Here is a 26,932-nt window from a genome sequence, read left to right as displayed (position 1 = left end):
TCCACCCCTAGACTGATGGTCAGACGGAGAGAACCATTCAGATATTAGAAGATATGCTTCGTGCTTGTGTGTTTGATTTTGGGGGCAATTGAATTCAGTTTATGCCGTTGGTTGAGTTCGCTTATAATAATAGTTATCAGGCTAGTATCGGCATGGCTCCATACGAAGCATTATATGGCAGAAGATGTCGTTCTCCTCTTTTCTGGGATGAAGTAGGTGAAAGGCGCGTTTTGGGTCCCGAGATAATACAACAGGCGTCCGACAAAGTTCGATTAATTAGAGAAAGAATCAATATAGCACAGAGTCGGCAGAAAAGTTATACAGACACTCGTCGCATAGAATTGGAATTTGATGTGGGAGATCGAGTATTTTTGAAGATAGCTCCTCTGAAAAGAGTTATGAGGTTTGGAAAGAAGGGCAAGTTGAGCCCTAGGTTTCTTGGCCTTTTTGAGATACTTGAGAGAATAGGGCCAATTGCCTACAGGCTAACTTTGCCACTAGCTTTGGCTCGTATTCATGACGTGTTTCATATTGCCATGTTACCGAAATACGTCCCAGACTCATCCCACATCATCAGTTTTGCAGAGATAGAACTTAAGGATTCGTTGGCATATGAAGAAGTACCAGTACAAATTTTGGACAGGAAGGTTCAGACTTTACGTACTAAAGAAATACAGTTGGTCAAAGTTTTGTGGAGGAACCATGCTATAGAGGAAGCTTCTTGGGAGCTCAAGAAGCAGATTAGACAAAAATACCCACAGTTATTCCCAGAGGTATAGAGGTACTCTGGTAAAGTATAATAGTTAGATACTTTTCTTTTGCAGGTACATGTATAAGATTTTAGCTAGTAGATAGTTTTTAGTTTTATATGTATAATCTCCCAGAACATAATATGTAACCACGGTATTCCTCCGCCACACATGAGGGCAGGTAATAAAATAAGTAGACCCTTTTCCTCTACGGAATGATAGAGCGTATTGGCGGGGATACAGATAGTAAATTTCGAGGACGAAATTTTATAAGGAGGGGAGAATGTAACGACCCAGAAAATATTGATATTCAAATATTAAAGAGAGAGCAAAATAGATACAGAAACAGAAGGAGGCCGTAGACTTCGTCGACAACATTGCATTTTGGAGATAATATTAAATAATCATAGTTTCGGGAAATTGCCAAGCTTCGTCGATGAGAAAATACCTAGAGGGATTCTAAGGCAGCCTGAATTTCGTCGACGAATACAAGGTCTCATCGACGAAATTTGTGAAGGACTCGTCGACGAAGAACGGGCTCGTCGACGAAATCCTCTGGTTTATATATATACGGAATTCAGGAATTATTTCATTTTAAGAAGCCTCTCTCTCTCTCTACGACTCTCTCTCCCTTCTCTCTTCGTTTTCGGCCCCATCAGTCGCCGGATCGACGATCCGAAGCTACCACGATGCTCCTGGTGGAATTCTCTACAAGTTTGCTGGAGCGGATCGTCGAGAAAACGAAGTTGGATTTCATCCCAAGTTCAGGGTAAGGTCTTTTATGGAGTTTTTGACTTTCTGGCAATTATAGGAAATGATGTAGACTAAGAAATACTGATATTTTGTTCTGGGACATTGCGTTTTCAGGATGTTGGATAAGGAATCCTGCGGGTATAGAGTCAGATTTTTATAGGGGCTTTTCAAAGTTGAAGTAAGGGAAATATGCTATGCTGAATACACAGTTATTGACAGTACATACAATTTACATAGTTTTTCCAGTATATGAGTTTACACAGAATATATAGATATAGATTTATGTTCACATAGAAATGTACATGCTTATACAGCTTTTATATGAATGGTTTCATGAAACAGATATATACATATATCCATATACATGTATACAGATACTTAGAATAGTATATATATATATATATATATATATATAGTGTTATAGCATGCCACGTTTTCCTATTACCATAACCTACAGACAGAGTACATATATAGAATATATAGATAGATATACAGAGGTAGCATCAAGATGCTACAGACACAGTATACAGAAAGATAGAGTTATGGTAATTTTGGAAACATGAGAAAACAGTAAAAGAGTATATATGTATATATGTATATAGTATCAGATCCCTGAGGAAAGATACACAAACAGATACAGATTATAGAGCACGGTACCGTTGCTAGATACAGATAGAGTGCAACCACATATCTCAGATAGTATGTGGGTACCGTCAGCCGTGCTTGGAGAGTATGCAGCTCCCCAGTACATTGGGTTGAGGGGGCCGGTTTGACGAGGTAGTAGCCAGTCCCGAGCTTAGGAGAGGACGCAGTTTGGCTGGGCTGAGGTAGTGTAGAGTATGATGACTTATCTGGAGGACCGACCAGATAAAGTCCAGCCTACGGGCCGCACAACCCTGTCATAAGGGGTCAAATCATAACGTACAGAGTCCCAGGGATAAAAGCACAGTTATATATATATGTTTACAGTTTTACAATATATGATGAGTATAATATGATATATTATCAGTATGAAAAGTAGAAAAACAGACGATACAATATGTTTTAAATTGTGAAAGAAAGATATGTTTTATAGATGATTTATTTCATTACAGTTCAGTTATTATTTTTAAAAGTATCCTTAACTTAGTTGCCACACACTAGTGATAGCATATTTCCACTTACTGAGCGTCGACTCACTCCATTACTCTAACATTTTTCAGGTGAGCCATTGAGGCGAGCAGATCAGGCTCGCGAGTAAAGTGTAGCTTAGATCACCCTGGTTATAGGGTGAGTTTTTGTCAGAGTTGTATATCTTTTGGGTAGATGATACTAGAGGAGCATTTTGTATGGTCTGTATATTCTGGAATCTGGTATTTGTACAGTTTATGTATAAATGGTTTTATGATTTGTGTTTCCGCTGCGTAGGAATGTTTATTATATATATATTTTTTGAAAAAAATAACAATTTTGGAGGTCGTTACACAAAGTCTCCACTTTAGGCCTCGAATCTTTAGGAACAAACTACCCTTCTTCCATCTCACGTTGCAGCAGAATTTGTGATGTCGTTGCACCCTCTTGAGCCTGAGCCCCCTCTACAGGTTCTTCGACAATGCATGGATCTATCAATTCTCTCTGAACTTCCTTCCCTTTATCCAATTTCTTCACACGCTAAACTTCTTGTCGATTTTCTTGTCTACCATATTCCGTATCCTTACTTCTATCCCCAATTTTTTGTTTCCTTTCACTCCCATCGACATACCACCGTTGAATGCCCCTGTCTATGACATTTCTCACAATAAAATCCTTACTTTTCGTACCTCACTTCCTGCCAAATTTTCTGATTTGTAGAAACAACAATCAGGAAAGCATCCACCTGATTTGCCAATAAATCCACCTCCACGCACATTCTTGCACCCGTAGCCCTAGTTTGATTAAGCGTAGCATTGTCAGTTCCCAGGTATCGACCAAACCTCGTGGCTAGAATTTGTAAGCAATCAGGCCTGTACATGTGTATTGGAAGACCAGGGAGAAATAACCATTGAGGGGCCAAGGATGGTTCCTGCTTTAGGTTGAAATCCTTTGTCCATCGAAAAAGATAAAACGGAAATCCAGTCAAAATCCTTCCTTCACGAGACCATCCATGAAGAAAATCTCATTCATTCTTCATCTGAACCAGTATGTGAAAATCATCCATGAAACTAATAGAAGGGATCTCCGAAAGGCCTCACGACTTTATGATATTCAAACGGATAACATTAATGGATGGTCTAGATCGCAAAAATTTCAGAACCAATGCAAACCTAAAAAATCCTCTACTTTGTTCATTTCAGCCTCCGAGAATATAAAACCAATATCTCCATCAACATCAACTGGATATCTCATGACTAGTTTAAAAGAAGAAGACGACGGGTTAACCGCATTAGCATTAAAACGTGATACTACATGGGCATACAATAAAGGTCCTGAACCACCTTTCAAAAGAGGCCCCACTAGTGGAGGTTCCCCCAGAGGGCCGGTAGGCGCCACCATTCACTCCTACACAGTAAGCATATTACTTCAACGAGAATGGGGAAGAGACATACTTGATTTAGAATGATTCAAAGTATCGACAGAAGAAAGCTTGTCGAAATTCAAAATCTTGGAAAACCAGAAGGCGGCGAAGTGGGCGACTATAGTTACAGCTAATGACTCTTCTCTCTGGCGAAATTCTCACAGCAGGAGGAGGCTCGAGAATTCTCCTCTTCAAATCTCGGAAACGGCACCGTCTGACTCACTTCTATGAGACCTCGAAACAGCACCTAGTCATTGTCGTCTCAAGGGCTGAGAGTCCCTTCTGTTGGGGGATAATCCTAGAGCAACAATCACACACGAAGAAAAATTCAAGCACATCCACAATGGAACACCGGATTTACATGGTTCGGTCCAAACTGACATACGTCCACGGGAGCACACACCACTGCACTATAAACTGGAGAATAAATACAACGAGGTGGAGCCAGACTACTCAACTCTACTCTCTCTCTCTATCACACCTCAACTCTCTGCACAACACACTCTGCGCTCACAACACAACACTCAGTTGCAACACACCTCACTGCATACACCAACATTCACGACACTTTGCTGCACACATACGCACATATATATATACACACAATGAGGAAAAAAAAATCAAAGAAAGTGGCTATAGTTTCAGCCAAGTCTGCAAAGCAGGTGGCCGCCATTCTTTGATTTCAAAGGTGACGGCTGGGCTGGTACGGTTGTTGGCGACTCCACACCTGCAAATTCAACAATATCCCACTTGGAGACGGAGACAGCGTCTCAACCAATGTATATGCAAATGTTGTGCTCATGTCTGTCTTCAATCATGAAGACCAACTAAAGTTGAGCACAATTTCAGTTTCTCTGTAGTTACCACCTTCGTCAGCATGTTAGCTGGATTTCTGCTACCTTGAATCTTTTCAAGTGCCAGTACTTCATCTTCTAATAAAGATCTGATGAAGTGATAACGCAATTCGATATGTTTGGTTCTGGAATGAAATGCAGAGTTCTTTGCCAGATGTATCGCACTCTGACTTTCGCTGTACAAACATTCCTTTCCTGCTTTAACCCAAGCTTTGTCAACAAACCCTGAAGTCAAATCATCTCTTTGCTGGATTCTGTCACTGCTACATACTCAGCTTCTGTAGTGGATAGGGCAACAATCTTTTGTATCTGTGACATCCAACTAACAGCTGTTGTGCCAACAGTGAACACGTATCCAGTGGTGCTCCTGCGGTGATCAATTCACCAGAAAAATCAGCATCTACATACCCTTTAACTTTCAAGTCTCCTTTGCCGAAACATAAGCACTTATCAATAGTGCCTCTGAGGTACCTGAAGATCCACTTCACTGCTTCCCAGTGAGTCTTCCCTGGATTAGACCTGAATCTACTGACTGCTGCCACTGCTTGACCAATGTCTAGTCTGGTACAAACCATGGCGTACATGAGACTTCCAATGGCTGAGGCGTAAGGTACCTTAGCCATGAAGTCCTTCTCTTCATCTGTCTGGGGAACCTGATCCTTGGAGAGGCGAAAGTGTTTTGCCAAAGGTGTATTTACTGCTTTGGCATTGCTCATGTTAAACCTCTGTAGAATAAGGCTAATGTACTCCGACTGAGATAACTGCAATGTTCCCCGTCGCTTATCTTTGGAGATCCGCATCCTAAGTATCTGCTTTGCTGAGCCTAAGTCCTTCATGGCAAATTCCATTGACAATTGCTGCTTCAATTTCCTGATCTCTTCTATATCTGGTCCTGCGATCAACATGTCATCCACATATAACAACAGAATGATATAGCTAGACTGATACCTCTTGAAGTAGCAACAGTGGTCGGCGTTGCACTTTATAAAATCATTCCTATGCATAAAGCCGTCAAATTTTCGGTACCATTGTCTTGGAGCTTGTTTAAGACCATACAAGCTCTTCTTTAACCTGCACACCAGATTCTCTTTACATTTCTCTAAGAATCCTTCTAGTTGATGCATGTAGATTTCTTCATCAAGTTCACCATGAAGAAACGCTGTCTTCACATCTAACTGCTCAAGATGTAAACCCTTTGAGGCAACAATACTCAGAACAGATCTGATGGTTGTCAACTTCACAACTGGTGTAAAAATATCGGTGTAGTCAATTCCTTCCTTCTGCTTGAAGCCTTTAACTACCAACTGAGCCTTGTATCTCCTGGAGCCGTTATGCTCCTCTTTGATTCTGTACACCCACTTATTGTGAAGGGCTTTCTTACCTTTGGGCAACTCAGCTAGTTCCCACGTTTTGTTGGAGGTGAGGGACTTCATCTCGTCCTTCATCGCAAGCTCCTACTTGCTCGCATCTCCTGCCTGACATGCTTCATCATAGCATTCGGGCTCCTCCATCTGTAAGAAGTAAATAATCTATATACCTTCTGTTTGGTACATGGGGCCGAGTAGATCTCCTAAGCTCCAGAGCTGGAGTAGGAGGTGGTGGTGTGACAATTTGCTCCACTAGTTCCTCTGCCTGAGGATTCTCGGCATTCTGCTGTTGTGTCTCGACACATTCTGAGACATCATCCATATTTACATGGGTTGATTCTCTCTGAACTAGCTTGGTGGATTCTGTTGTGTGCCTATCTTTGTACATCACCTTTTCATCAAAAATCACATCTCTACTTCTGATCACCTTTTTATTTTCATCATCCCAAATGCGGTATCCAAATTCATCTCCACCATAACCAATGAAAGTGCATTTTCAGGATTTCAAATCCAGCTTATCCCTAACATGATCATTGATATGTACATATGTAACACAACCAAAAACTTTCAAATGTGAAAGTCTTACCTCTTTGTTACTCCAAACTTCTTCTGGTAGGCAATAGTCCAATGGTACTGAAGGACTTCTATTAATCAAATAAGCTGCTGTGTTGACTGCATTTGCCCAAAACATCTTTGGCAAGCTTGACTGCATACGCATGCTTCTGGCTTTTTCTGTCAATGTTCTGTTCATCCACTTGGCTACGCCGTTGTGTTGAGGCGTACCTGGCACAGTCCTTTCCATTCTGATACCATGCTCATAGCAGAATTTCTTGAACTCGGTGTCAACATATTCTCCACCGTTATCAGTTCTTAGCCTTTTGATTTTCAAACCAGTTTCGTTTTCTACCATCGCTTTCCAATTTTTAAAAGCATAAAAAACATCAGATTTATACTTCAGGAAGTAAACCCATACCTTCTGTGAATGATCATCGATAAACGTGATGAATTAATGCTTTCCTCCTGTAGACGAAATGGTTGTTGGTCCCCATACATCTGAATGGACTAGCTCAAGTCTCTCCTTCTTCGGGGTACTGAGGTCTGTCTGGAAACTGATTCTCTTCTGTTTTTCAAATATGCAATCCTCACATGTATCGATCTTCACTGACTGTAAATCACTCAACTTACCTTTTGAGTGCATCACCCTGAGTCCCTTCTCACTCAGGTGTCCGAGTCGTTGATGCTATACGTTGCTATCATCATTTTCTGTAGCAACTGTAATAGACATACATGTATCAGAAGTTACATAAAGAGTACCACTTTTCTTACCTCAAGCAATTGTCAATGCACCATTCGAAATCTTCCATTCATCACCAATGAAAGATGTGTTATAACCTTCATTTGCCAATTGACCGACTGAGATCAAATTCTTCCTCAGGTCTGAAATATGTCTGACATCCTTCAGCTTCCATACTGACCCGTTCATTTTGATCTTCACTGTCCCCTTACCGGCAATGTCGCAAGGTTGATCCTTGCCCAGATATACTTTACCGAAATTACCTAATGTATACTCCTCCAGGCAATTTCTGCTGTAAGTGGCATGGAATGAAGCTCTAGAGTCTAACACCCAAGACTCCTTTTTGCTCTCCAAAGAGCAGATCAACAAATCATCAATTTTGGAAGCAATATTTGCTTCTGTCTTTGCCTTTGTCTCTTTCTTTTGACTTCTACACTGGTTCTTGTAATGACCAGTCTTTCCACATTTCCAACACTCAATAACTTTTTTGCTCTAAGAACCTATGTCATGAGTACCTCTAGAATCTCTGGATTTGGATCGCCTAGTCCTGGATCTACCACGATTGTTAGATCGTCCATGCCCGCTTCCCTTTCCTCGGCTTTCCACATTCAAAGCTGAACTTGAAGTGGAGTCATTGTTCGACTGCATTCTGATCTCCTCTATCAAAATCATGCTGATAACTTCGTCGTATTTCAGCTTCGATTTTCCTGCAGAGCTACTGATCGCAGTGACAATACCTTTCCAACTCTCAGGTAGCTGATTGAGAATTAATAGGGCACGGATCTCACTGTCAAAGGTAATCCCGATCAAGGCGAGTTGATCTGACAACTCGTTGAAATTATATAAGTGTCTGCTGAAGCTTTCACCTGGAGACATGCTCATGGTAAACAATCTCTTCATTAGATGTACCTTATTTGCGGCTGATGGCTGCTCGTACATGTTAGATAGCGCATCCATAAGGGACTTGGTGGTTGTCAAGTGTTTGATGTTGAAGGCAACAAACTTTGCCAACGTCATCCTTACGGCTCCGAGGGCTTTTCAGTCAAGCAACTCCCACTCACTCTCCTTCATGGATTTTGGCTTCTCTATCTGTGGTAAGTGCAACTCCTTACCAAACAAGAAGTCCTTGATCTGCATTTTCCAGAAACCGAAGTTCGTGCCGTCAAACATCTCTATGTGAGAGCTCTTTTCGTTTGAAATCTCGATTCACTGATCTAGAGATGGAATTGGCTCAATTGGACAGTATGGTTGGATTTAGAACGGTCGAAAACCCTAGATATGGCTTAAGTCGCTCGAAAAACGGACCCGAAATGGCTTCAAAAGCCCGGTCAAACTTTCGGTCAAATTTGGTCAACTTGGTCAACCCTGCTGACGTGGCAATCTAACGTGGCACGTGGGATCGTCTACTGACGTGGCACATGGGGCCCACTGATGACATGGCACTGTGGGGCCCACACACTGGCGAGTGACTATGGGGCCCACTGATGATGTGGCGTGGTACCCGGCTGACGTGGGCCTTCTCGAATGCTAACGTGGCGATAACGCGGCTGCTTGCTGGCCGCTTACTTGGTGCCACGTGGTGCTGACGTGGCGTCTAGCTAGGCGCTAACGTGGACTGGCGACGTGGTGTTGACACAACAGCGCTGACGTGGCTCCGGCTCTGGAACGGTTCGGGTTGATCCGGACTGAGAGCTTCTCTGGGTCGGGTTAGGTAGAGTTTGGGTCGGGTTGCATCTGTCCGGACGAGAAAGACGCGTGGGCGGGCATGTGGCGGGTGACAGGCAGGCACTGGTGCGTTATCGGCGCGTGCGGAGGCTTCTTTCTCCGGCTCGGCGGGTGGTGGCACGCGCGGGGTTTACTGAGTTCTGTTCGAGCTTCAATTACAGCTGTAGGCTTCGTCTCGTCGAGAGGAGTTTGATGGTAGCTTCAAAATCAAATTTTGAGCTACTGGACAGAGGGTCAAAATCCAGAATTTTTCTTGATTTAGCGATTTTACTCAAACCAAAGCTCTGATACCAATTGTTGGGGGATAATCCTGGAGCAACAAACACACACGAAGAAAAATTCAAGCACATCCACAATGGAACACCGGATTTACGTGGTTCGGTCCAAACTGACCTACGTCCATGGGAGCACACACTACTGCACTATAAACTGGAGAATAAATACAACGAGGAGGAGTTAGACTGCTCAACTCTACTCTCTCTCTCTATCACACCTTAACTCTCTGCACAACACACTCTGCGCTCACAACACAACACTCAGTTCTTTCAACAGCACACCTCACTGCATACACCAACATTCACGACAGTTTGCTGCACACATACGCGCGCGCGCGCGCACACACACACACACATATATATATATATATATATATATATATATATATATATATAGACACACACACAATGAGGAAAAAAAAAATCAAAGACAGTGGCTGTAGTTTCAGCTAAGTCTGCAGATCAAGCGGCCGCCATTCATTGATTTCAAAATCAAAGAATGGCGGCTGTGCTGGTGCGGCCGTCGGCGACTCACACCTGCAAATTCAACACCTTCGTTGTCGTCGCGAGATTTTTCGAACTCGCCGTCGTCCCACCACCGTCTTCGTAAACCTCCTCTGCAAATCCCGGAAAACCACCCTCCGCAACCTCTGCTTCGGTGTGCAGGGCAACAGAGAGCCAGATCCGAAGGAACGGCGACCACAGCTGGCACAGGTGATATCGGCGCGGCTTGAGTGGCGATCGGCAGCAGCGTGGCCAATGGTGGTCGTGCGCACGGCGTCTCTCGCAAGATTGCAGCGTGGCCAGTGGTGGTCGCGCGACGGCGCGCGGGCTGTGTGGATTGGTTCGTCGCCGCCGTTGCAGATCTGAATCGCGAGAGCTAGGGCTTCAAGGATTTGCTCGTCGGACACCAGGAGACCAAGCCGTCTGGAGATTTGCCTACGAAGAGGCGACGTCCGGCGACGGAGGCTCTAGGGTTTGCGATCCAGTAAGCTTAATTTGTTTTTTTGTTTTCTCCGAGTTATTACTTGTTGAATCTCCACGACTCTTCATTTTGGTCTTCTTTGAATACAATCCTTTTCCACCATAATTTTCTGCAATTAGGCAGAGCAGGTTCCGACATGTCCCAAACATGACCATTTCAAAGGCACCAGAGTCAACCAAATTCATCACTATGCATTAATTAATCCTCCATTCAATGGTCATAGGCATTAAAAGATTTGCCTAATTCATGAATTTCCACTCCCTCGTCTCCCCTTCACCCTCACCTTAAATAGTCATTAAAACATGTTTCTGCAATCTGCATCTAATCTGGTTCAAGATTAGAACAACGATGGGGCTTCCTAAGCTTCTTCTCACTCTTCTTATTCTTCAACCTCTGTATACCTTTCCCTCTTCATCAACCCAGACAGCACCCAACACCTCTGGTGTCTTCAGTGAATACATAGGAGCTGAGTTCAAACATGTCACATTTTCAGACGTACCCATTAACCCACAAGTTCAATTCCACTTCATTCTCTCCTTCGCCATTGATTATACTGCCTTATCTTCTCCTCGTCCAACAAATGGAAAGTTCGGCATCTTCTGGGATTCAGACAATCTCAGCCCCTCCCATGTTTGTTCCATCAAGGGTAATCATTCGAATGTCAAAGTAGCTTTGAGCCTTGGAGGGGACACCGTGGGAGAAGAGTACGCTTACTTCGAGCCTTCCTCTGTAGATTCATGGGTTTCCAATGCTGTTTCTTCTCTCACAGAAATCATCAAGGAGTATGATTTGGATGGCATCGATATTGACTATGAGCATTTTAAAGCTGATCCTAAAACATTTGCTCAGTGCATAGGGCAGCTCATAGCGACCCTTAAGGAGAATGGGGTAATCTCTTTTGCTTCTATAGCTCCATTTGATGATAACGAAGTTCAGAAACATTACTTGGCTCTGTGGAAGAGTTATGGGAACCTCATAGACTATGTTAATTTTCAGTTTTACGCGTATGATAATAGAACATCTGTGTCTCAGTTCATTAGCTACTTCAATACCCAGAGCTCCAACTATATTGGGGGTAAGGTTTTAGCCAGCTTTATCAGTGATGGGACTGGTGGGTTGTCGCCAAAAAACGGCTTCTTTACTGCCTGCAGTAGACTCAAGCAGATGAAGCAACTTCATGGCATCTTCGTTTGGTGTGCTGATGACTCAAAGGCAAGAGGTTTCTGCAATGAGAAGCAATCGCAGGCATTGTTGGCAAATCCTTACTAATGCTGTAATTGCTTTGGCCCTTCTGCAGCTTTTATCTGCTGTTGCAATTGAATTGTTTCTAAGAATGCCAATTGTTGCAATGTTATTCTCTATCATGGGCACATTTTGAATTACGCCTTGCAAGAATGTTAGCTCATAAAATGTTGTTCTCTGCTTGCTAGACTTGTGTAGTTACCTCCATGAGTCTTCTTCTTTCTTTCCTTCTTTCCTTCTTTCCTTTTTTCTTTTTTTACCCCCCAAATCGAGGTCCACTTGAAGAGAACATTGGGTGAAAATGATCATATTAAGGAATGAATGTAAATCTCTCATGGATACTAAGATCATTGATTCTCAATTAAATCCTTAAGTAATTCAAATTTGTGTTTCATTTGAGAGTCTATGTGTCTGTATCCCTAGTGATTCCAGTTTGATACTCTGTCCTTGTTTCATGGAAGATATATACTTGAAGTGGGATAATGTCCAGATGTATTTGTTGCTTGTTGTGTGATATACCTTGATTGTAGATTATTTATTTACAGATTCTAAACAAATCCTTTACAGAAATTAGATCAGCAACCACAAACAACACAACTGAAACCTGCTTTTGCCAAACCTGATCAAGAAAAATTTCTCTCCACTGAACAATCACAAGATTTAAGGAAATATACAGCAATAAACCATAAACATGCAAGATCAAACACAAGAACACATTTACGTGGTTCGGCCCAAAAATTGGCCTACATCCACGGCAGGAACTCACCTTCGGAGATGCTTTATTAGTGGTGGAACTACAACTTACATGGTACAGATCTCACCTTTAAGGCTTACCGATCTCCTCCAAGAATCAGCACAAGAAGCATCCCAAGAACCCTAACCCTCTTCTCCGAAGAGCTCTCGGTTTCTCTCTTTTGTTTCCCTGACTCTCCCGAAATCCCTCCTAATCTGAGATCTGTTCTATGCGTCTACAAGCCCAGCCCCCCAGATCTAACCTCCAATCTGTTTGCTGTCTACGCGTGTCCCAGCGTACAAAACAAGAAACTCCACCCCTGAATTTTTACAATCTGCTGTGTGCGTGCTCTAGCTTCTAGAACCAGCACTGCTGGTTTTATTTATACATAAAATACAGGACTTAAAAAATTACATAAATGCCCTTAATACAAAACAGATTTCAGCTGTTGGATTTCCAGCACATCAACGGTCCAGATTTGTCCAGCTAGCTTGACACTCCAACATTGCCGATGCTTCTATGAGGTGTCTGAAGATGTGGAATGTAAGAAAAAATGTAGATGAGCACAAGCGGATGCTTCCAATATAAATAAACACACAAAATAGCATATCAATAACAGCAGGGAAATTTTAAAATTTGGAGGTTGGAGGTGGGGATTGGGGGTAAGCTAGACTCTTATTGTTATGTAGACATCCACGAGTATTTGACATTGTGTTTGGTTTGTAGAAGAGAATGGGGTGGGAATAAAATGGAATTAAAAAAAAAAAAATTGAATGAAGAACATGCAAAAATCAAGTGGCAAATTTGATCTCGTTTCATTCCTATGTACCAAACATGTACCTTAATCCTTAAAAGTAAAGCTTTGTTCATAACAAGTATCACTTGCCCTGCTATCATAATTTCAGATTTTATTTTTTATTCAGTTGAAAAGCATGGAAATTGTTAATCTCATAAGAAGTGTAGTACAGGTTTAACATAAAATGCTTGAAATATATTGAAAAAATAACACAGCACAGTTAAGTTGTCCCAATAATTACACAGATCTTCACGGCTTTGATTTTAACTTTGGCCATTAAACGTTACCTTCTCAATCACCATTTTTGGTAACAGTTTGACCAGATTCAAATCTTTCCCCCCCCTTTTTTTTTTAAAAATTTTATATTTATATGCCTGGGAAGGAGAGGAGATTGGAGGACATATTCAAGTCTCATGTCTAGCCAGGCATATGAAAATGTGCTACTTACATGCAGCATGTCCTTATCTTTTAATGTCATTACTCCAGTTGAGGTTGGTTTGTGGTGTTGGTGAAGAAAATGACTAGTAAGAAGATGATCCAAGAGAATCTATTTCAAATTTGAAAGTTCTTATATTAAGAATATTTGGTGGATCACAGCTTCTTATTTAACTAAACCTGGGTTGGTTGGACGGTGATCTCCAAATCATAGTACTCAACCATCCACAATTCATTTTAATCACAGCTAGTTTCACTGGGTGTCCGACATGTAGGAAACTGGGCGTACTACCTAAACGTTCTTCTACCTCTCAGACTGGGTTATGGATTATTAAAGTGTTGCATCATCAAACAGATAATCAAGGTATCTTCTATTTATTTAATCATTGTTAAGATTATATTTCCTGCTTACAGTCTTTCCAAGCAGGATTAAATTTTGTTTCAGCCGGCTTACATATATTAGCCTTCCTGAGTGTACTGTTTATGTGCAACAGAAACATATTTATGCTGACCCATTTGTTAACCAAATGAGTAATTTCCATGATCCGTAAACAATGTATGTTTGAGACATTGGCCTGGGTAATACACATCCAATGGCATTCTATTAAAACTGAGCCAAGTGATTGCTAAATAGTGTAGGGAATAGACATCAATAAGCAAAAGGAATAAAACCAAAAATATTTGTATGCCATGTGATTTGAGAGAGATAGAGAGAAAAATAGTAACTATTGCACTTTTTATAGTCAATACTTATTTCCCTTGTGAGAATGATTGCACTGTTAATTTGAAATGGAGTTCTCTAAGCTTTTCTTCTCCCTCCTTATTTTCTCTGTTCTCTTCATTCCATTAACCAAAGGAGCCCTACGGGCAACCACATTGGGCTCCTTATTGACCCCATTGTTATCCTTCATTTCGTTTTCTCATTTACCATTGATTGCAGTGCTTCACCATCTCCTTCTTCAGCCAACAGGCACTTCATTGTCTTTGGAGCACTGAATCTCAGTGACTCGAAATAAACTTTTTTGTCATCAAGAAAGACTGCTCAAATGTTAAAATGGCTTTGAGCTTCAGCAGCAATGTCATTTGAAAAAGCCTGGCAGCTTTGAACCCTTCCTTGATAGATCCTTGGTTTCAAATCTCTTCATTCACCGAGATCTTCACATAGTTTAAAATGTAACTGATTGTTGTCTTTGAATATCCTGTGCAGTGTCTTGGATACCTTTCAACTACTTTCAAAAATACAAGTCATCTCATTTGCATCTATTGGCCCATTATAAGTTTCTAACCAATCCAAAGAAATTAATTGGCTCACGGTTTCTAACCATTCTGTGGGCGTGGACAGTCAAATTCGGTCCTACTGCAGGGTCACAGAACCAGAGATCTTGGTGAAATGCAAAATCTCCTCCATGCCAACTGCATCAATAATAGAGGGCATATTTCTTTGATATGCACTACATAGCAAAGCAAGCATATGGTTTTTGTTATTGAACATAATGACTCAATTGAAAGAAATAAGTTAATTGAGTCTGGAGATGAGATCTTTGATAAAACAAAGTCTCCTCTTTACTAAAACCGAAGGAGCTTAGGAAATATATCATTGAACAAGGAACATCTATGGAAATTCTGAAACTTTGAAGAAGTAAAAAGACTAAAATATCCCAATTCTATGGACCAGACTTTTATATGTTCTTGTGGAAGGCTCTAGTGAAAATATTCACAAATTTCTATTGACATGTTAGTTGAACCCGATCTTAAGACCTTGAAAGAGGCTATTGCATCTTCAGATCTGGCCCTTTGGAGCTATAAATGATAAAATGGATTCTATAACAGGTAATAATATTTGAATATTAGTTGATCTTCCAACTAGGGTCCAAATCAATAGGATGTAAATGGGTATTTAAAAGAAAGAAGAGGATTGAAGGAACTATTGGAAAATACAAAGTTAGATTGGTAGCCAGAGGCTATTCACAAAAAGAAGGAATAGACTTCTTTGACACTTATGATTCTGTTGCTATAATGGTTTCTCCTCGATCCTTGTTAGCATGGGCTTCAATTTTTAAGCTTGAAATTTAGAAATGGCAATCTTAAATGGTGAATCAAAGGAGGAAATTCGCATGCAGCAACCAGAAAGGTTTATAGTACCTGCCCAAGAGCATAAGGTGCACAAATTATTAGGTTCTTATATCTCCTAAAACAAGCTCTTAAACAATGGCATGAAAAGTTAAATGTAGTTTTGTCGTATGGTTTTATCATTAGAAAATCAAATAAAGTGTGTAGTAGATTCCCTAATAGCAACAGTGCCATTATTTGTTTGCGTGTTGATGATAAGCTAATATAGTAATATGCAGTACTGGTTAGAACAAATCGAATCTATTAAGAAAGTTTTGTTTAGCAACTTTGGCATGAAAAATCCAATTAAAACCAAAGTTATTTTAGGGATTTAGATCACGAGGAATGGTAACTGTTTGAAGTTAAAAATCTCGCTAAATAGCACAAGTGCTCAAACAATTTGATTACTTTGATTGCACACTTGTTTCTACTCCATTTGATCCAAGCATGTTTACTACCTATTAGTGGTAGCACAATTTGTGATTAGAATACGCAACAATTATTGGTTGCTTAATGTATGCCATGACTAATACTAGGCCTGAAATGGCATTTGTGATTGGCAAGCTTACTAGTTATACTTGAAGTTTGGATAAAATACAGTAGCATGCAATGCATAGATTCTGAAATATTTAAGAAAAAAAATATGGATTATGGCATATGTTATTACAGGTGTGCAATGGTTTTAGAATGTTTTATCAATAATAGTTGGATTACCAATGAAAGAAGATCACTGATCCTCTAGTTGGTGAATATTTGCACTTGGTTGGGGACCATATGTAGTATTCTAAGAAGCAATCATGCATAACTGATTCGATTATGGCTACAGAGTTAGTTGAATTAGCAGTTACATGAAAGGAAGCGGATTGGCTTAAGGGTTTGTTATTATATGGCCCAAGCCTGTGCCACCAATTTCCTTGCACTGTCATAGCCAATTAACTTTGACAAGAGCCCATAGTCACGTTTACAGTGGTCGTCTCAACACATTGTTCTTAGATATAGCTATGTAAGACTATTAATACATTATTGAATTATAAACTTATAATAATTGATTTTATTAGATTGAACCAGTATTTGGCAGGTCTTCTAAGAAAGTGAATCGCAAGGGATATGGTCTATAGACAGCTATGGGGGTGAGACTAAAGCCCACATCTATGTCCAAAATGATGGAACCTCAACTCAATTCATGAATTTTTTTGTTTTTGAGTTCAATGAGCAATAGTACATCATCCAAGGTTAGGTTTTTGGGTCTCATAATGAAAACATAGGATGAGCTATATCAGTTATGTCTAGTATCTCAGTTATGAGGATACTTTAATATGTCTACCTTTTTGAATGTGAAAATTGGTCATTTTCAAGAGTTTGAAGAGCTTTAACTCTAAACACTCATGAAATGATATGGACAGAAGGTTTTTAATTGTGTCTCGTGGTGGAAGGAATATTTTCCAAGAGATGAAGAACTCGGTATGAAACATATCCAGAATTGGCTAGTAAAATAGGGTTGCTAGTTGAAAGACTTGTCAACTGTACAATTTTGTCTAACGTTGATGTTTTGTTACTACTTGAAGGTTCAAATCAAGAAATACCTTCATCTATACAAAGTACTTCCAGATTTGCTCGTCTGGTTTTAAAAAATAAATTTAAAGTTGTTTTGATTAATTTTGAAAATGGTGAGGGGTTATCGGAAGTGTTTTTCACTTTTTTGTTTTTTTTTCCGGTTTTAAGAAGGAAAGGAGGTAATGGAAGCTCTACCTTCCTTTTCATGATGACTGGCACATCCTCCCCCACTTTGGTCCTCAACTACCTCCCAATCTTGGCCTCTCAATAAACTCAAGAGCTAGCTCCTTTATTAGGGAGAACTCTTGGAAGTAGCTAGAAGAACTACTCCAATAGCTACAGAATTTAAAAAGTCCTTCTCCTTCACTCTAAATGAGGCAACAGAAGTAGGGTCTTTAAGACTCTGACCCCAAATGAACTATTATCTTTCTCTTCTGCCTGGGAAGCTTTCAGAACTGACAAAAAAAAGAAAAAAGAAAAAAAAGAGGAGGTAAACTCCGCTAAAACAGTGTGGACAAAACACATTCCTAAACACTCCTTTTTTTTTTTTTTTTTGGATTACGCACCGGGTATCCACGTGTCCGTTTTACGGTCCATGTGACTAATCCTGCGCCCCTTGAAGTTGACCCCACAACTCCAAAGGGAGGGTAAATTCAGGAGTTCAGGGGCGGAAATGAGCCTAGGAGGGTTTGAACACCTGACCTCATGAGAGGCACTCCCACAGCCCACACTACCACCTGAACCACACCCTGGGGGTAATTCCTAAACACTCCTTCATAGCATGGCTGGCTGTGTTAAACGGGCTGAATACCTTGGACAAACTGTCAGCATGCAGTATAATGGACAATCCTACGAGCGGTGCAGATCCTGAAACAAGGGACCATCTTTTCTTCGCCTGTCTTATCTTGGGGCTTGCTTTCATCAAAGCAACTTCTGCTCTAAGAATGCGGGGGGGCTTCTAAAGACTGCGAAACAAATCTAAGATAGCTAACCTCCTTAAACAACACCTGGAAAGCAAGGAACCGTTTCCTGTTCAAAGATGAAAGAATCAACCCAGATCTGATAGCTAAACATGCCGTAATTGACACAAAAACAAGACTTTTCAGGTGTTAAGAGGCTCTGAATTCCTTTCTACAATATGATCTTAAGGTTTTCTGGCTATTCAGTTGATATCAGAAAGTTCCAAACCAAAGCTTAGCCTGTTTAGTGTAAACACAGTATTGCTATGTTCCCACATTGTATTTGTTCTTGTACACTTGTTTTCATGCTAGTAATAAAGCTGAGTCTGAATTCTTCCTTTAAAAAAAAATGGGATCTATCCTGCACTGGAAAAGGAAGGAAATTTTAGTTGCCTTATATACGTGGACGTTTAACACATACTTGTGTCTGTTACTGCTTATCTAGTATTATTCCCGTGTTAGCAAGTGTGAGTTAGCAAGGGTATTATGGTCACTGTAATGTACTTGACATATATTATAAGTAGAGGGATAGACCCATAGTTTTAAAACTTGGACCCTTGACCAGCCCGGTGAAGCCACCAAGTTGGTCGAATTGGTCATAACGGTGGGTCAACCAGGTGGTCAGTGATATTAGAACTAATATATATTATTTATATGTGTATAATATTATATGTGTTGAAATATTGGGTTGATAGTCAACTATCCTTGTAATTAACTTTGGGATCCTTTCCTAATCTAGAGACAATGTTGCTATCCAGGAGGTGTGGGCAGATTCATTATACATGTAGCTTGATTGTAAGAATAATAGCTTGATTATAGGATCTATACCTCTAACCCATCTTTATATGTATTGTATAAATTCATTGAGGAAAAAAAAAAAAAAAAACAAATATTCTTCTCAAACTCTGTTTTTCAAGTTGGTATCAGAGCTAGGTTCCCAAAGGACCCTTTTTTTTTTTTTTTAATAATTTTTTTTATTGTGTCCTCCATTGACGCTACATCGGAAAACTTCGACCTGCTCACGTATCATTGTTCAATCCGAAGATTCATCATTCAACATAGGGATTGTACTCAATGAGACAAATTGTGATGTGTGGTCTCAACTCATGGAGATGCATATTGCATAGAAGGAGAAACTCTCCTTTATTCATGGAAACTCACAACTACCTGGTGAGAAGGATGATCAATATGAAAAGTGGTGCACATGAAATCAAAAGGTAAAGTGATGACAACTGATGTCTATGCCCTCAGAAATTATGAAGCGATACATTTGCTTACCCATTGCGCGTGATATTTGGAAAGCTCTTTCTAGAGCTTTTTATGATGGAGCAGATGAGTTACAAGTTTTTGTCTTAAATAAAAGAGCTTTCTCTGCTAAAAAGAACAACAGAGTACTCTTTGTGTATTATGGAGAAGTAACCGAGATTTTTGGTGAGTTGGGTCATTGTGATAAGGTGATTATAGAGAGTGAGAAAGATGTTGAATCTTACTGAAAATTAGTTCAACAACAAAGGGTGCATATTTTTCTTGCAAGATTAGATGGTGAATTTGAACAAATCCATGGTAAAATTTTGAGAAAGGAACCTTTTCCTGAATTAGAAGAATGTTATACAATGGTCCGCTGCGAATTTATTCAACACACAATGATGAATGGAGACCCTGGAAAATCTGAAGCTTCAGCCATGGTGGCTCAAAACCGACCTCCTCAAAACCAGTAGGACCGAATAAAGTCCAGCCATCACAAGACAAGTAATGGTGTCGACAAATCCACCTATAAATGCACTCATTGTGATCAAACTGGTCTTAACAAAAGTCGATGCTTTGAACTTGTGGGGTATCCAAAATGGTGGGATCACAGTCGTGATCCATGGAAAAGGAATCCCAAGAAGATCTCTGCTGGTGCATATGTTGAAACAAAGGTAGAGGATGAGGTTACTAAAAAGGCCTTGACATTGGCAGTAGTTGCAAGTAATGGTGCAAATGTGACGCCCTGATTTTTTTTTTTTTTTTCTTCAATCAAATACCTTTGATACCATAATAAATATAAGGTCAACCAAGTCAACCCAGACTTAAGGTGGGGTACCAGGGGTACACCTGTCCATATTCATATATTGTCTACGCAGCAGAAAACATAACACATCCAAGTTCTAGGTACAATACCAGAGTACTACATTCTCCCAAAAATATACATACCAACTCCCGAAAGTCATCAGACCCCTAAAATCTATACAAACATATATCTGGTCTAAAATAAAAACATACTCTGACTAATGGAAATCTACTCTTCCTTTATTCAGGGTATCATATCATGTTTATAAAAATATTAATTTAACCGAGGTATCATAGGAATCTGTACTCATATTCACAAACATATATGTATATTTGTAACCATATACTTTCCTTGAAAATATAATTATGCTTAATAAATATTTCTGTATACAAAGTATCATATTTGTCAAAGTATAATCATATGAGTGTATCATGTCTGTAATGAGGAGACCCATTCATATCATCGTCATGTAATAACCCCACATGACTGGGTTGTGCGGCCCGAATGTGAGACTTAACCCTAGTTGGCCTACCAAGTTAAGTCAAAATACATCGTCTGTAGTATGATTGGCCCACCACAGCCTGGTCCGGACCCAGGTGCAGTCAACATCTCTCCAAAGACCTAATCGACTTCCAATAGCTACACGCTCCCTGAGCTGTGTGGTTGCACTAATTCAATCTCTAGCAATGGTACCGTGCTTTCATATCATTAATCAATCGGGTTCTCATTTCCATCACTCATTTTACATAAAAATCTATTTTACCAAAAGTTTTCATTTCTCACAAACATACCCAAGCACACGAGTATCCATGTGTAACACATATCTTCTGTAACTTATGATTGTTCATCATATATATTAATATAAAACTATCCTGATTGTGTATATCACATATTATTATATCATGTTTGATAAAAATATGTTTGTATAAATCTCATTTCAACATATCTGTCTCAAACATATCAGTATATTACTCATATCATCATATCTGTTTATATTCCCACATAAAATCCATTCCCTCATATAAAATATTCACAGATTTATTTTTAGTAATCAAAATTATTTCCCATGCCACACAGATTTCCAATAATATTTAACCATATCATAATTATCCAGTAAAACATTGGATATTTCCAAAACTACCATTTCACATATATATACCTGATAAGTTAAAAAATTCACATATATTATTTTTATATCATACTTTAATTTAATCCTTTAATTTCCAAAAACTTTTGACATAATTTAATTCCTCTTACCTGCTTACTGAGAAACTTGCTAAAATCCCTAATTCCACACCCGCGGCGTTCGGAGCTCAAACCCCTAAAATCATTTTTCTTCAATTCAATCAACTCAACCCTAGAATAATAATTATTTTAATATTTCCTAGGCCCACACACTCCCAATAGCTAATTAAACTTTAAAAATAATTAATGGATATAATTTCGTTAGCCTCATCTTAGCCTTGGAAACCCAAATTAATCTGTTTCGAGAGAGAGAGAGAGAGGAACCTAGGGGTACTTTCCATGGGGTTCTCAGGATAAATTTTCTTGAAGGATCTTTTGATCCTTTAGTTTTAAGTAAACATATATATATATATATAATATTATTATATTATTATATTAATATATTATATTATAATATTTAATTAATAATAGTTTATTTAATTAATTTTAAAAAAATTAATTATTTAATTTTTTTTTTTGGATCACTACATCCTCCCCTCCTTATAAAAATTTCATTCTCGAAATTTGCTAACCATTACTTATTGCAATTTCCTTTGGAAATTACTAAATTATTTACCAGACTCTAGAAAGAGCCGGCGGCCACCCACATAGCAGCCCCGTCCCAAATTTATTAATAACCCTTACTTATGGTGGAGGAACACCGTGGTTACAACAAAGTTCTAGGAGTTACAATCAATCACATAAAAGAAAACTCTCCCAAAATTATTTATGACTTAAAACCAAAAACACTAACTCATAACTAGCCACCTTACCTTGTACAAGATAATAGTCAAAACAATTATTTACCTTTACCTCAACTGATTCAACGCTGGGACCCCATTGAACAAGTGTGGATTTATCTGATGCATTTTTTCTTCTAACTCTCATGAGGCTTCCTCAATTGCGTAATTACGCCAGAGTACCTTTACCAATGGGATCCTTTTAGTGCACAATTCTTGTTCCTTCCAATCTAGAATCTGAACTGACATTTCTTCATATGACAGGGTATCTTAAGCTCTAGTGAGTCATGGCTAATCATGTGTGAAGGATCTAGGACGTATTTCCTCAACATAGTTACGTGGAATACGTCATGGATTCTAGCCAATGCAGGAGGTAACTGTAGTGACCGGGAAATTATAATAATAAAAGAAAATAAAAAAAAAAGGATTTTTGATCGGAGAAGGAGAAAATTGGCAACAGTTTTCTAAAAGAGTTAGAAAATCGGTGATGGTTTTGGGAAGTCACCACGGTCGGCTAAAGGTAAAACGGAAAATTTTGGAGTCGGTTAATAGAAAATCGGCGACGGTTTTCTAAGAAGTACAAAAAACCGGTAACGGTTTTCTGGCCAGTGCTGAAAGTTATAAAGAACTGAGAGCTATATATTTTTTTTTAATAAAGCAAACTCTCTCTCTCTCTCTCTCTCTCTCTCTCTCTCTCTCTCTCTCTCTTCAAAACCCACGAAACCCCTCCCATTCTCTCTACAAATTTCGCTCCGTTAAGTCTCGTTTCAACAATCAGGAACCACCACTAAGGTAAGGATGTTATTTGAGTATTTTTGGATTGATTATTAATTTATTTAAGGTATAGGCCTAGATGTGAATGTATTTCTGAGATTAAATTGAGAAATTAGTATTTTGTATAATTCAGGGTTGGTATAAACACGACAAGCAGGTTAGGATTTTAGTGGATGTTTTTCCTCAAGGACTAAGGTAAATGATAAATAGTTTGTAATTTAGGAAATGTGAGTATGAAACTATTCTGGGAAATTCAATTTATTGACAGAGAAATATATATATATATATATATGTATATATATATATATGTGTGTGTGTGTGTGTGTAATTTTAGGATAATGGAATTACGAACGCCGTGGGCGTGAGTTAGAATCAGTAGGTGAGTTTAGTTAGCCAGGTAAGGGAAATATGCTATGCTAGTAAATTCAGAAATTTTATTAATGAATTATAGTATTTTTTTTATTAAAATGCAGGACATAAATTATATGGTTTTACAGATTTCAGAACATGAGTTTTATTAATTGTGTGGCTTGAGTAAATATTTGTTCAGTACAGAGTTTATATAGTTTTTTTTTCCTTCAGAATACCATGATTTACAGTATTTTTGGCACAGGATTATGTTTTACCAAATTTTACAGAATAATAAATTACAGTGTATATATACAGACAGATATTATACAAACATATAATTTGCAGACAAATATTATACAAACATATATTTTACAGCATTTACAGAATATCAAGATTTCCAAAATTATAAAACCATAACACTCAGATATTACAGATTATTCAGTCAGATAATATAGAAAAGATGTACAATTATTTCAGTCAGATATTACAGTATTTACAGATTAGATTTATAGTATAATGATTATTTTAGAATTATGATGAAACAGTAAGATAAATATATATTAGTCTTATATAGTATTAGACTCTGATGAAATATTTCAGTCAGATTAATTATTTTAGTCAAATTCAGTCAATAGAGCATGATACCATAGCTATTTCAGATCAGAGTGCAACCACATATATCTCAGATAGTGTGTGGATTTTCGTCAACCGTGCCTTGGAGGGATTGCAGGCTCCCTAGTATACTGGGTAGAGGTGGCTAGTTTGACGAGGCAGATGCTAGTACCGAGCCTTTGGAGGGATTGCAGTAAGGCCGAACTAAAGATTGATACAATATCAGCTGACTTATCTTGATAGTCCAACTAGAGTTAAATCTCGCCTATGGGCCGCACAACCCTGTCATGAGAGGTTAAATCATGACATACAGATTCTTAGGGCAGTTTTCACAATTATATATATATACATACAGATTTATAGAATAACAACATGTAACGCCCCGACCCCCTACGTGGGCTCGGAGTGCTATTAATCCATTCATTTTGTAACGTCCTCAAAGTTCTCACAAAATTTTTTTTTATTTATATAATAATAACAAATTACTCCAATATCTGAAAATAATGGGTACCTCTATACAGCGGGAAACATAAATCACATAACCACATATGCATATATATATATATATATATATATATATATACACAATACCAGAATTCAGTATTTTCAACCATAGCTACATAATACTTCTCTCTCTCTAGTGTCAACTACTCCAAAAATACAAAATCCTACACCAACTTACCCTATAACTAGGGTGACCAAGTGATCTCTATTCGCGAGTCTGATATGCTCGTATGACTGACTCACTTGAAAAATGTTAAAGTAATGGGGTGAGTCGACGCTCAGTAAGTGGAAATATGCTATTACTAGTGTGTGACAACCGAATCGTAAAATTATAATAATAGTATTTAAAATTGCATAATCTGACAAAACTGTAAAACACATGAACAGTAGCTTAAAAAATTTGTAGCATCTGAACTTTTTATCATTCATACTACTATATCATACTATATATGATAAAAGTTGTAAAACTGTATACATATACATAACTGTGCTTTTTCCTTAGGACTCTGTATGTCATGATTTGACCCCTTATGACAGCGTTGTGCAGCCCATAGGCGGGACTTAACCTAGTCGGCCCTCCAGGTAAGTCACTATACTCTACACTCCTCCAGTCCAGCCAAACTGCATACACTCTTAAGCTCGGGACTGACTGTTGCCTCGTCAAACTGGCCCCCTCAACCTAGTGAACTGGGGACTTGCATATTCTATGAGCACGGTTGATGGTACCCACACACTATCTGAGATATGTGATTGCACTTTATATGTATTAGCAACGGTACCGTGCTCTGTATTCTATATCTGTACTGTATCTGTCTGTAATCTTCCACATGGATCTGATACTATATATATACATACTATACTCTTTATACTGTTTTCATTATATTTTCAAAATAACCATAACACTATATTGCTGTACTGTAAATACTGTAATATCTGTAGCATCTTGATGCTATAACTGTGTAATCTGTCTGTACTTTTTTTCTATATAATCTGTCTGTGCTTCCTTTCTGTATAATCTACGTGTTATGGAATTTAGGAAAACATAACTTTCTATATACACTGTATATACTGTTCTGAATAAATATCTGTATACTGATATATATATATATATATATATATGCAACTTATGTCTGTATAAAATCTGCAATTATCTAATTATATCTGTATAACTTGAAATACTGAAAAACTACATAAAACTTCATATCAATATCATATACTCAAGCCACACATGCTTTAAAAATTCATATCCTGTATAATATCTAGTATACATGTATACATATATAAAATTTTTGATAACGTAAGTAAATTTCATAACATAGCATATTTCCCTTACCTTAACTCTGAAAAGCTCCTATAAAATTCTGGCTCTATACCCGCAGGGTTCCTAACTCAACATCCTGAAAATAATATCCCTCAGAATAAAATATCAATATTTTCTTACCTACAACACTTCTCATAACTACAAAGAAGATATAATCTGAACAAAATACCTTACCCTGAATTTGGGATGAATTTCAAAACAACTTTCCCTATGATTTGCTCTTGCAGACTTGCAGAAAACTTCGCTAGGAGTGTCATGGTGGCCTCGGATCTTCAATCCGACGAGAAATGAGGTCAAGATCGAAGAGAGAAGGGGAGGGAGTCGTAGGAGAGAGAAAGAGAAGGGCTCTGTGTTGAAATTTTGGTTAAAAATCTGAGTTTCAGCTATTTATAGGATTGGATTCGTCGACGAGACACGTCACCTCGTTGACGAGTCCTTCAATAATTTCGTCGACGAACTTCCTCCCTTGTCGACGAATTTTAGACTGTCCCAAAAACCCTTCTCAGTATCTTCTCGTCAACGAAACCTGTCTTTGTCAATGAGGTCTCCTTATGCGCTCGTCGACAAATTCCCTGTGTTTGTCGAGGAGGCATTGTGTAAGAATCCCAGGTTGTTACACATTTACCTGATAATCTACATTCTAATATCATGTACACAGCGGAAAACATAATTACAATCTTCCAACAAATATAATACTAGAGTTTTCTAAATTTATCTACATACCATAATAAATTAATCATCCACTTGTATTCAAATATATACATGTCTCCAAAACATAACTTACACTTCCAGTATTCACAACCATCCGTATCTTAGAAAACTTAAAACATATAACATAAAGCATAAATTTATACATTTTAAAATTAACATAAAAATATATCATTCTCTCTTTCTATTTTTTAAAAATACTATAAAACCTCGAGCTCTCTAAGCTCAATCTCAAGGAACTCTTGAAAAAGATAATTCATATTCAGGTGAGACACATCTCAGTAA

At 38.6% G+C, this 26,932-nt stretch overlaps 1 protein-coding gene and 1 long non-coding RNA gene across 3 annotated transcripts; both read left to right on the top strand.

Moving 5' to 3' along the window:
• Positions 1-9,945: 9,945 nt before the first annotated feature.
• Positions 9,946-25,628, top strand: LOC131149181 (uncharacterized). Of its 2 annotated transcripts, XR_009135161.1 has the most exons (3): positions 9,954-10,538; positions 14,017-14,105; positions 25,156-25,498. It is a non-coding gene; the product is annotated as an uncharacterized LOC131149181 (long non-coding RNA). The 2 variants fall into 2 exon arrangements; XR_009135162.1 differs by lacking the exon at positions 14,017-14,105 and having other exon boundaries at positions 9,946-10,538; positions 25,156-25,628.
• On the top strand, positions 10,538-12,181 carry LOC131149180 (chitinase 2-like). Its single transcript, XM_058099366.1, has one exon. It carries the CDS (start codon positions 10,884-10,886, stop codon positions 11,802-11,804), a length of 921 nt encoding a protein of 306 aa, XP_057955349.1. The 5' UTR covers positions 10,538-10,883; the 3' UTR covers positions 11,805-12,181.
• Positions 25,629-26,932: the final 1,304 nt, after the last annotated feature.

This window comes from Malania oleifera, chromosome 2 (genome assembly GCF_029873635.1).
Source record: "Malania oleifera isolate guangnan ecotype guangnan chromosome 2, ASM2987363v1, whole genome shotgun sequence".
NCBI classification, from domain to species: Eukaryota; Viridiplantae; Streptophyta; class Magnoliopsida; order Santalales; family Ximeniaceae; genus Malania; species Malania oleifera.
This window is presented reverse-complemented; position numbering and strand designations above follow the sequence as displayed.

Coding starts and splice junctions, on each gene's coding strand:
- LOC131149180 (XM_058099366.1), top strand. CDS start 10,884: ATGGGGCTTCCTAAGCTTCTTCTCACTCTTCTTATTCTTCAACCTCTG.